Consider the following 11,299-nt stretch of genomic DNA (forward strand, 5'->3'; position numbering starts at 1 on the left):
TGAAACATCTTATAGCCTTAGATCTCCTTTTTGCCCCTATCGGGTGTTGTATGTGGTGCTGAACAAAACTGAATGTTGCACTTATCTTTTCTCTGATTTTACTGCTATCTGACACTTACTTAAAAAGGTAGCTAATATTGCTGTTCCTCTAGATGCTGCCACCAAATACATTAAGGAATTTTTTTTTTTGGGGGGGGGAAGACACATAATGTGTATACAGGAGCAGCTAACAATTGGTTTGCAGGCATTCTGCATAGTGGATGGCAAACTTGGCTATTACAAGGTTTTCTTTTTCTTTTTTTTTCACAACAAATTTATTTATTTTTCTGGATGCTGCAGACAAACATCTTTATTAAAGACACTATCAAAAGTTTGGCAAAAATTTCAAAAGAGATTTGTAAACATAATGCTTCCCTTTTCAACTGGCAGCACTTTGAAAAGACAATACAGTAAGACAATACAACTTGAATCAACATTAGTTCAAAATCCTTATATTTTTGACCACATAACTTATGTTCCCACATGATAAAACAAGTGACAGTTTAAATCAATGTCAACAGATAAACTCCATGAAATGAAAGTTTGTGCTGTTTGATGAATCACAGTATGTTATGGTTAAATATATCCACTGTTTTCTATATTCCTGGCACCAGGATGAAAAAAAAATCTTTAAAAGTACATCTTATGTAGGTAATAGCTTCTTTGCATATCTCTCTTCAAAAAATACTTTATAGCAGTACATAAATGGGTTACCTATACATTTAATTTTATAATTTTGTCCCAAAACTATAGATCTGTTTCATTTTCATGTCATATCAATTTTTGCCCAACATTAATAAAGCTGACAAACTTGTTGAAATGGAAATGCTTTTGTTTTCCACAACGAAAGTTGCAATTTGATAGAAAAAAACAAAACAAAACAAAAACACCCTACAGTAACACTCGTCAGTTGTTTAACCTGAGCGTTTGGCCTACGAGGAGTAGCAGCTTTTTTTCCTTCATGCACGCTCACATCCACACCACCTCTGCACACATACAGATCAAACACACACTTCCAGATGCTGGTAGGCCACAATATGCTTCCCATTGCTCTAATCAAGTGGCAAGCAGTGTAGCTGATGATTAACCACACTACGTGCAGGACTAGCAAACACCTTAAGGCAACCATTGCAATGGGGGGGTTAACTTGCAGGGCGGATTTAACGTTCTAGATCAAGTCAGCCTGTATATACATGTGTGTATGTGAATCTATACACATAAACCTTTCTATTTTTTAACCCTCCAAGATAATGTTTATTTTTTAAATTTTGTGCAAATTTTAAATATTCTACCATTTAAGGCAAAGAGTTTGCATTAAGAAAGGTCAGAAAATAGGCTTATGTTTATCCAAAAGCATTTCACCTTGCACATTACTGTTGTTTTTTAAACACACACAACTTTTAAGTTTGGACATTGGATCCCCAATATCTAAAAAATCATTTCTAATAACAAACACAAGTTTTTGAGGGGAAAAAAACTGACTTGAAATGTGGACAATGGATCCCCAAAACCTAAAAAATTATTTCTATTAATAAGCACAAGTCTTGGGAGTGGAGTGGTGGGGAGGACCAGAAAGAGCAGCTTCGAAATGCAGGGAAGCAAAGTAAAATGGAAAAGAAAAAGTAACTCAAGTTTACTAATACTGAAACTTTGAACAGCCAAAGTTTCACCTTTTTAGAATTTAGAGCAACTCCTTTGGAATTTTAAATAAATAAGCTTAAGTTTATTCACATCTTCTGGTCCAAGCAGAGTTCTAGGGCCATTACTCTCTGCTTGCTGTTGGTCAAATTCACCTATTAGCTTTTTGATGTGAGCCAGCTTGTTATGAAGATATTCACGTCTGTATTTTTCTTCATGGTAATTGGGACTAGACTGCTTTATCTTCTGATATTCTTGTAAGACTTCTTCATGAACATTCTGATACTCTTTTGAGCCTGGAGAAAGGTGCTTTCTTTGTGCATCTAGTTTGATAAATCTAGCTACAGTCTCCATCCTGGCATGCAGAGCTCTGTACTCATCATACTCTGCATTGAAGTCATCCTTATAATTCTGGCATTGCTCATAGGAGACGATAGCGACACATTTTATCAAATAATCTAGGAGTTCAGTTGCTGAAGTTTCCATGGAGGCAGTGCAATCCTTTTTAACTCCTCCACTGGAATTTGGACTGGAGTTATTTAGCTTGGCAATTTCCTCTTTTCTCTTAAGATCTTCCTCCTTTTCCTCAATAGTCTCAATGTTGTGCTTTTTTATTTGGTCCTTTTCCTTATGTTTTTTAGACTTCTTTTTGGACTTTTTGTGAGACATTGAATGGTTTTCTTCCATAGGCTTTGGACACTTTAGTAGAACTGAACCAGGGGGTAAGGTTTCCAGAGAAGTCCTAGAGGTATATTTGTCTTGCTGATCCTCATAGATATCGTTTTGACTCAAACTGTCAACGGGTAGGTCTTGGGTCCCCCGGCCTTCTGGAGTGCTAGGGGAATTGGAGTTAGAATTTACAATCTGAGGAGGATGTGAGATGGGCAGATGGGTTGAAGGCAGCGGTGGAGGGGTGGGGATGGCAGCAGCCGCAGGGGGCAGCGGGAGGCCTGCAGCAGATTTTTCACTGGTGGGATTCAAATGATCATTTAGTGTTGGTGGTACTCTGTTCATCAGGTGAGATATTCGGGCTTTTCTATTCATTTAAGGATCAATAAACTCTGAATCCAAAAGCCGCTTCTGAGGAGAAGATACAGCGTCTCTACTAGAACATACAGGAGATTCTGAACGGCTGGTGCCTGCAGCATTCTGAGATGGATTTAGTTTTCTAGAGACCACTGACTCCAATGACCGTCTGTCTATTTCACTGTATCCAGGCCAGTTTCTCTGAAGCTCTTTAAAAACATAATCCTTTAAGGTATATGAGAGGTCTTTAGGATTCAGATTGGCTACCTGTTGCAGAATTGCTCCCAGGGAGTTGTTGTCTTTTTGATTGACACCATCTTTCTGGAGTCTAGCAAGTGGCTCCGGTTTCTTGCAGGCCTTCAGGGCCAGTAAGTGAATCACCCTGTCCTTGTATGGCCTCTGAGAGACGCTGCTGCTGCTGTGTGTCTCTCGAATTGTATTTGCAGGGTTCATGGGGGTTGACCGTTTCCTCTCAGGAACTGTATCTGAAACAGCTTGAGGTGCTTTCCGAATTGGCACTCTTTTCCTTACATATGGTACACCGAGTTTGATAACTTTTGTGCTTCGGTTGCGGGATTCCTCCTCTGCCTGGGTCATTCTTTCTCGTGTCATCTGATCCGAGTCGTTTGTTGCATACACTGTAATTTTAGTCTTGTATAAATCCCAGGCAGTTGAGCTGGGAGGCTCCAGAGCTGGAGAATGTTTGCTGGATGCATTCAAAGCTGCCCTAAGGGTTGTCTTTGCCCACATTTGACGAATAAAAGTTAAAGTTATGAACTTCATTGAGGAGATCATTTTTTGGGAATTTTGACAAGCCCACGGAGTCCTTGGAACTGAATTGAAGGTCGAAAAGAATTAAATTCTTGTGGCTCTGGTAAGTCTTGATCGCCCGGATCACCGTCTCGGTGAGCTTCACATGCAGTACAGGGATGTCATCCTGCGCCAGCCGGCCGCACGACAGCCCATAGCGCTGCTCCTCCCTCTGGCCCGCTGCCCCCCCGCCGCAATCTTAAACTCTCCGCGGTGCCGCCGCCGCCGCGGCTCCAGCTCTAGCCTCCACTGCGGCCCCGATTGCTTGGACTTCTGCAGCCGCCGCCACTGCTAGAGCCATTCCGCTGCTGACTTACTGCCACATACTGCGCGGAGCCAGACCTCGGACTGCCACGGCTGCCACCAGCCCCACCCTCCGGCCCCGCGCCCCGCCCCGGCTCGTCTCATTGGTCTAATTCCCTTCAGAACCGCCCTCATCGGCCGCCCTCCACCCTCACGGGGGCGGGGCCCAAAGTCGCTGGAGTTTTGCTCCTGGGACCCGACGTCCGAGAGGTAAGAAAGCTATTACAAGGTTTTCTAATCCTTATGTTTCTTTTAGTAGATCTCCAGGTTACTGTGCTTTGTATTATCAGGCTACTTACAAAAATGAATACCTCTTTAAATCAGGCCATTTTACAGCAAACTATGGTCCTTGATCACCATTATGCTCTGAACAAAGACTATGACCAATTGCACTTGAATACCGTTGAAGTTTCTTTATTGACTGAACTTTGAATTGTTTGATTTTGATCAGTTTGGCTTGTGGAAAGTCCTATTAAGAAGAGTTCTTTAGTTCGTTGATATTATCCTGCTGATAGCTATTATGAAAGTTTCCCTGATGTATTGTATCCTCTCAAGAGTCTTAAATTCTCATATGCAGCTATCCTTTGTATATTAAATGGTCTCCTTATGGTTAAGATAACAAAAACATGAAGAAAGCACATAAGATTCCAACTAATTTGAAACTGTGAATTGTGAATTCTGAGCTAAAACCAAGTAAATCCCTTATGATCGTGACAGAGTCCAAGGTATTGGTTAGCCTCTCAAAATTGAGAGGCTGAAATCCTTCGACCAAAATTAACCCATTTGCCCCTTCCCTCCAGCTCCTGGAAACCACTACCCTAACTCTGTTTCCATAAATTTTACTATTTTGGAGTCCACATATAAGTGAGATCATGTAGTACCCACCATGGGCTTATTTTGAGGCTTTGAGTAAATCACCATCTCTTCGTGCTAGGGTATTCTGAGTCAGTCTTGTTATAAAAGATTTTGTTTAGGTAACACATTGCAAAACATTTCATAATTCAATGGTTTCTTTCCCAGAAAAAAAGCAGTGAAAGTTTCAATAGCCAAAAAGTGACTCAACTGACCTTTGGCAAAAAATATTGGTATAACTCCAGATAGCCCTAACTTCTGAAGGTAATACTGCCTGGCCTCTGGTGATAAACAAACAAAAACCAAAAACCACACACACACAAACCAGCTTCTTGTCTTTAAATGTGCAAGAATGTTAGCACTTAAAAATTTTAAGATCCACATAAACTAAACAGAACTGTTCAAGTTTTTAAAGGGAGCTTGGACATTTGAAGAATGTAAAGTTAAAAATATTGCCCCCTGATTCTTATAATTATTCTTCTTTTTACTTCCATCCTCATAGCTTCCCTCCTATCCATTATTTAGACAATTTTGTATCCAAATGTAATCATTTAACACCTTATTTGTTACAAGAATACGTTGCTATGTTATTTTAAGCTTTTCTGGGCAAATTACACATAATTAGATAGGCTGGGTTAGGGCTGTCCACGAGATCCCAGCCTAGAGTGTGGTACAGTAGCCTATTTTCTCTAGGACTCTTGCTGCAAAAGGATATGGGAGAAGGGAAACATCAACATTAGCAGAATGGGAGGAACCAGATTATGAAGACATGATCCTTGCATTCCAGCACCTCTCCAGCGGATTTAGAAGAGGACACAGAGGGAGACAGACATATCGCCATTTCTATCATTATAAGCTCTGCTATGTGCTGAGAGGATAGGTTCTCAAAGCCAGTTAGTATACAAGCAGTGGAGGTGGGGACTGCCCTACTTCTCCTGCCTAGGGTCACACAGTCTGGCAGATCTGGAAAGACTTCCCTGAGAAAGTGACCTAGGAACTGATATCTTAGTGGAAATAACTAGGCATTGGGAGGGGGTGAGGTGAGGAGGTCAAGAGCTTTCATGCAAAGGGAATTTTGTGTGGAGACTTTAGACAGGAAGAGGTTTTGCAGAGTGGGGGAACTGAAAGCTAACAGCCAGGCTAAAGTACAGAGCAAATGATGCTGGAGTGTGAGGTGATGTCAAAAGGTAGACACCAGGGCTAGAGGGCGCATAATCTTGCAGGCTATGCTAATGATTTTGTTTTCTACCCCAAGAATGCTACTTTAGGATATCAGGCAAAAGGTTAGGGTGATGGTGACAGTGGAAATGTAGAAAAAGGAACTTATTCAAGAGGTATTTAAAAAGAAGTGAAATAGAGATGAGTTGGCGATAGATTGGATTAAAAAGAGTGAGGGAGAGGGAGGTGTCAGGCTGCAGCCCAGGTTCTGAGTTGCCAAAGAGGAGTCTTTTCCTCAAGGTGAGCTAAGCCTTGGAACCACGATTTTTGGTCACTTTTTCTTATTTTCAGTGTGAGAAGTGGGGAGTTGGCTGTCCAGGTACACACTGTCCTCTTACACTTATTCTTTAAAACAGAGGCGCATATTTGGAGAGTGAATGAGTGAGGAGCCAGAGGAGAAGGTAAGCCGACAGAGGCCAGGGAGGAGTGGAGGAAGAAGAGAGTCTGGGGGTACACCCCCGAAAAGGAGTCAGGGAAGACAACGCAGAGGCCGGGGAGGGGAGAGCAAGAACCATGACAGGGGGAAAGAGAGGCTAGGGAACACTGAAGTGGAGGAATCCTGGGATATGACAGTTGTAAAGAATTGTAGCCAACCTAATCCAATCCTCTCAATGTGCAACTGAGGAAATTAATTTTCATGTTTTTACTTTATTGTAAATGTGATACTTGCACTTGAGAAATTTTGGAAAACAGAAAGATGTAAAGCAAAGTAAGATCACTCACAGTCCTTCCACCTAGAGACATCTACTGCTAAAGCAAGGACTTTGCTCCTTTTTTCCCTTTGCATTTTTACCATGGTTGGAATTGTAACACAGACACAACCTTATGTCCTGATTCCAAAACATAAATAATGGTTGTAAAGCGTCCCACACTTTGACCCAAAGTCTCCGTTGAAACAGAAGATTGAGACACGCCAGTTGTGAAACCTACTGAAGTGAGCGGCGGCGCCAGGACTCTTGGGACCCCGACCTCTTTGCAGCTTGCACAGCTAAGGGCGAGGACACCCTTCAGCAGAAGCAGCAAACCGCTGACAAGCCGAGGCAGGAGGGCTGCCGGGGTCCGGGCTTGGGAATTGGCTGGCACCCAGCGGAAAGGGACGTGAGCAGAACAAGAGGCGAGAGGAGTGCGCAGGTCAGAGGGCGGGGCGCGGCGGAACTCCGCGAGGCCCACACGCCCGGCGGTACGCCGCGAGGTCCCCACGCCCGGCGATATGGGGTGCCTGCTGTTTCTGCTGCTCTGGGCGCTCCTCCAGGCTTGGGGAAGCGCTGAAGGTGGGTGGAACGAGGGCGACTGGGTGCGCTCGCGGGAGGGAGGAGAGAGGGAGCTGGCAGGGACTGAGGGCACCACCTGATGGGGACGGGTGAGACCAGGGACGCACTGGCGCGATCCAGAGAGAAAACTCGCTACTCCTTGGCTCCGGGGAGAGGCAGCGCGGCACAGAGTTCGCTGGCATCAGCCCCCCTCCTGAAGCTCATCTCCTCTTGTTTCTTTCCTTCTTCTTTCTCTTTATGCTGGCTGCTCCCCCGGCCACTTGCAACGCGCCTCCAATGTTCATTCTCTCCCAGTCCCGCAAAGGCTTTTCCCCTTCCGCTGCCTCCAGATCTCGTCCTTCGCCAATAGCAACTGGACGCGCACCGATGGTTTGGCGTGGCTGGGGGAGCTGCAGACGCACAGCTGGAGCAACGACTCCGACACTATCCGCTCTCTGAAGCCGTGGTCCCAGGGCACGTTCAGCGACCAGCAGTGGGAGGCGCTGCAGCGTGTATTTCGGGTTTATCGAAGCAGCTTCACCAGGGACGTGAAGGAATTCGCCAAAATGCTGCGCTTATCCTGTGAGCTGAGGGATAGGATCCTGGGCCGGTACCCAAGGGGAGTGAATGGCCACAGAAGCTCAACTGGGAGACTGTGGCACCACCTGATGAGATTCTCTGCTCTGTCCACCTTCTTCTGATTTCCCTTCTACCTGGAGATGTCCCAGTCTTTGACTCTTCAAAGTGTCCCTCGTTCCTGCCTACTCCGGGTCACTTACTCTCCTTTCCCTGAAGTCTGGGTCCCCATTATAACATGCACATCAATTTCTTCTCTTTCATCTCTCCCAGTCTTTCAAACCCTTCTTTGATCTCTTTCCATTCCTCTCCACAGATCCCGTGGAGCTCCAGGTGTCCGCTGGCTGTGAGGTGCACCCTGGAAACGCCTCACATAACTTCTTCCATGTAGCGTTTCAGGGAAGAGATATTCTGAGTTTCCAAGGAACTTCTTGGGAGCCAGCCCAAGAGGCCCCACTTTGGGTAAACTTGGCCATCCAAGTGCTCAACCAGGACAAGTGGACGAGGGAAACAGTGCAGTGGCTCCTTAATGACACCTGCCCCCAATTTGTCAGCGGCCTCCTTGAGTCAGGGAAGTCGGAACTGGAGAAGCAAGGTCAGCCTGTCTTCCTTACTCCCTGCACTCCACTTCCGGGCTCCAAACGGGCTTTTCCATTCCAGGGTTCTCATCCCTTTGAGCATTCAAAGAAGAGGAAGGCCCAAGAGGGGCTGGATAAGGGGTGAGGGTATTTATTCATTTCACAGACATCAACTGAGCACCTCTTGGGTTCCATGAATTCAGTTAATGAACAACTGGGGGTGAAAAGTGTCAGGCAGGTAGGATCCCTACTTGGTGGGGGGATGTTAATTAATGTAATGTTTGAAATAGGCTACATATGTTACTTCCAAACAAAGGGTGTTATAGGAAAACAGACAAGGGGCATTTATAGGAGGCTGGGACCAGAGGAGAAAAAGTATCAGGACAGGCACCCTGAAGAAGGTGGGACAAATGGATTGAAAGTTGTGAGAGACTTCATTTCCAGAAGTGAACATGTCGGGGGCATGAGCCTGGTATGAGGCCTGGAGCCTCTAATGCGGTTTTCACTTTAAGATCCCCCCCGTTCCCTTGTTGGATACAGTGAAGCCCAAGGCCTGGCTGTCCCGTGGCCCCAGTCCTGGCCCTGGCCGTCTGCAGCTTGTGTGCCATGTCTCAGGATTCTACCCAAAGCCCGTGTGGGTGAAGTGGATGCGGGGTGAGCAGGAGCAGCAGGGCACTCAGCGAGGGGACATCCTGCCCAATGCTGACGAGACATGGTATCTCCGAGCAACCCTGGAGGTGGCCGCTGGGGAGGCAGCTGGCCTGTCCTGTCGGGTGAAGCACAGCAGTCTAGAGGGCCAGGACATCGTCCTCTACTGGGGTGAGAAAGAGCTGGGCCCCGCTGGAAATGGCAGGAGGTGGTCCTCAGGCATCGAGGGAGGCACTGGGGAAGGATGTGGCTTGATACACCCAGGTTAGAAGAGTTTAGGAGATGAGGCCCCCAATAAGAGGGATAGAGAGAGGGGTTCCAGATACAGGAAGGAGGGAAATAAAGACCTGAAAGTTAAAAAGGATTGAGATAAAGTGTTCTGTATACAAGAAGAAACAAGACTACAAAATTCAAGGATCCAGAAGTAGGCAGCGAATAAACAATTCCAGGAGGATTCATTCCTCGGCAGAAAGGGAGCCAGGCCTTTGGGAAGGCAGGTTAGCAAAGATAGCTTGGTTGGTTGAGTGATCCCTGTGTAGGGGCCAATGAATCTGCCTGTAGTATCTCATCTCATCATTCACAGTTTTCTTTGAAGCAAGTACTGCTCTTCTCATTTTATAGATGAGGAAATGGAAGCTGAGATAGGTTAACTGCCCGGAGCCACATAGAAAGTGGATGGGGTGAATTTAGATTCAGGTCTGCCTTGCTACAAAGCTGTTGCCCTTTCCCTCCATGCTACACTAACAAATGCCAAAGTGGGCTGAATTTGGGATGCCCAGGCACTGAAAACAAGATGAGGAATCTAAACTTATGAGGAATAGAAATCGGTGTTTTAAATGGAGGAGGAAATAAGAAGCACCTGGTACCCTCACACATGCCTAGACCAGGGGACCGGATATAGAGAGGGAGGGGTCCTGTGCTAAGAGACAGCCTATGTTCCTCCAAAGCAGGTGGGAGCCACATCTCCGTGGGCTTGATCGCCTTGGCAGTCCTGGCATGCTTGCTGTTCCTCCTTGCACTCATTGTAGGCTTTACCTTCCGGTTTAAGAGGCAAAGGTAAGTCTCCCCTTTCCTTTTCCTCAACCTCTCTCCCCTTCATTCCTGGCTCCGCTTTTCCTTAATGGTCTTTCCCTTTCTATTCTCTCACAGTTCCTATCAGGGCATCCTGTGACTTGCCTTGCCACATCTGTGTCTCTGGAACCCAGGGTCTCTGGACCTCAGGTTCCTAGGACTTCAGCCCTGGTCTGCTCGGGAATTGAAGCTGAAAGGAGAGATACCTTGAAAAAGTAGAGAACAGTCATAAGGCAGCTTTCATCACACCCTTTTAACACTTATCTAAAAGAATTTAAATTCTTTTAAAAAAATTACACTACAAGTTTATAAGTCCAAATGGCTCTGTGAAATCAGAAGGGCAGACGCCTGCAAACTTCTGTCTGAAGACCTACCAGGGACAAACAGGTAAGAGCTGGGGTGTGAGTGTGTGTGACGGGATCTGCAATGAACTGGAACGAACGCACATGTCCTATCCAAAGGAATCAGCTGCACTTGCTTGTTGTCAAGTGTAAAGTCAGCAGGACCTGGTTTGGCTTTAACCATTTTTTAAGAAAACTGGAAATCTAGATTTTTGTGCGAACATGACTGATTTTAAAAGGTTGACTCAAGTTTTTACAAAATACTATGTGGGACATCCAAATACATACCTGCTGACTGATGACAAACCCAGGAGTTTGTGTCTCTTTTATGAAAAGTTTGCCCTGGATGTCATATTGGCAGTTGGAGGACACAGTTTCTATTGTAAATTTGGATTTACGACTGAAGAAGGACATTTCCTCTTTAAAAGAAAGTTAGATTATAAGAAACAGAGGCGTCTCACATTTTTACTTGGTGTAATTAATAAATGAAGAGAAATCATAGTGTATGTGTATTATGTTGAAAAAAATTACTCTGAGTAGGGATATTTCTCTCAAATGGTCATCCCTTTTTTTCCTTGGAAGAAGATTGTCATGAAGGCATCCCTTCCTTCCCAAAACAACAACAGCAGCAATAGCAGTCTCCTTTACTTATAGCTATTAAAAGAGACAGTGCAGGGAAAGGGCTACCACTTGGGCAAGCATGAGCTGCAGCGATGATGGTGATGGTAACCCAGCTATGCTGTGTTCTTATCTTAGAGAGGACAAAGCAGGAAACTTACAGGAACAGCAGACCTTTCTGATGCCAAAGAAATAAGGAGACCAAAATCATGTTTGCCTTGCTGGGAGGTAATCTCCTGGCAGTCAGGGTCCCTGAACACCCAGAAAAAATAAGTGAGACTTAACTGTTGGAGAGTGTTTGTTTGAGAAAGGTGACATTTCACACTCTCTG

General features: G+C 45.2%; 1 protein-coding gene and 1 pseudogene across 5 annotated transcripts; one reads left to right on the top strand and one right to left on the bottom strand.

Annotated features, from left to right (window-relative positions):
* Window positions 1-469: 469 nt before the first annotated feature.
* LOC101022867 lies at window positions 470-3,822 on the bottom strand (annotated as a pseudogene). The gene has a single exon (XR_004177845.1). The product of XR_004177845.1 is annotated as an RNA polymerase II elongation factor ELL2 pseudogene (transcript).
* Window positions 3,823-3,931: 109 nt separating this feature from the next.
* On the top strand, window positions 3,932-10,852 carry CD1D (CD1d molecule). 4 transcript variants are annotated; one of them, XM_009184114.4, is made up of 7 exons: window positions 3,932-4,026; window positions 6,786-7,157; window positions 7,452-7,718; window positions 8,029-8,307; window positions 8,831-9,109; window positions 9,886-9,994; window positions 10,088-10,852. In XM_009184114.4, exons 2-7 carry the CDS (start codon window positions 7,097-7,099, stop codon window positions 10,107-10,109), a joined length of 1,017 nt encoding a protein of 338 aa, XP_009182378.1. In that variant the 5' UTR covers window positions 3,932-4,026; window positions 6,786-7,096; the 3' UTR covers window positions 10,110-10,852. The 4 variants fall into 4 exon arrangements, with proteins under 4 accessions (XP_009182378.1, XP_017803694.1, XP_003892910.1 ...); XM_017948205.3 differs by having other exon boundaries at window positions 3,988-4,026; window positions 5,362-7,157; XM_003892861.5 differs by lacking the exon at window positions 3,932-4,026 and having other exon boundaries at window positions 4,053-7,157; window positions 9,889-9,994.
* Window positions 10,853-11,299: the final 447 nt, after the last annotated feature.

The sequence above is a fragment of the Papio anubis genome, chromosome 1 (assembly GCF_008728515.1).
Source record: "Papio anubis isolate 15944 chromosome 1, Panubis1.0, whole genome shotgun sequence".
NCBI lineage: Eukaryota > Metazoa > Chordata > Mammalia > Primates > Cercopithecidae > Papio > Papio anubis.

Coding starts and splice junctions, on each gene's coding strand:
- CD1D (XM_009184114.4), top strand. CDS start 7,097: ATGGGGTGCCTGCTGTTTCTGCTGCTCTGGGCGCTCCTCCAGGCTTGG. Junction 7,158..7,451: donor GGCTTGGGGAAGCGCTGAAG/GTGGGTGGAACG, acceptor ATTCTCTCCCAG/TCCCGCAAAGGCTTTTCCCC. Junction 8,308..8,830: donor GTCGGAACTGGAGAAGCAAG/GTCAGCCTGTCT, acceptor TGTTGGATACAG/TGAAGCCCAAGGCCTGGCTG.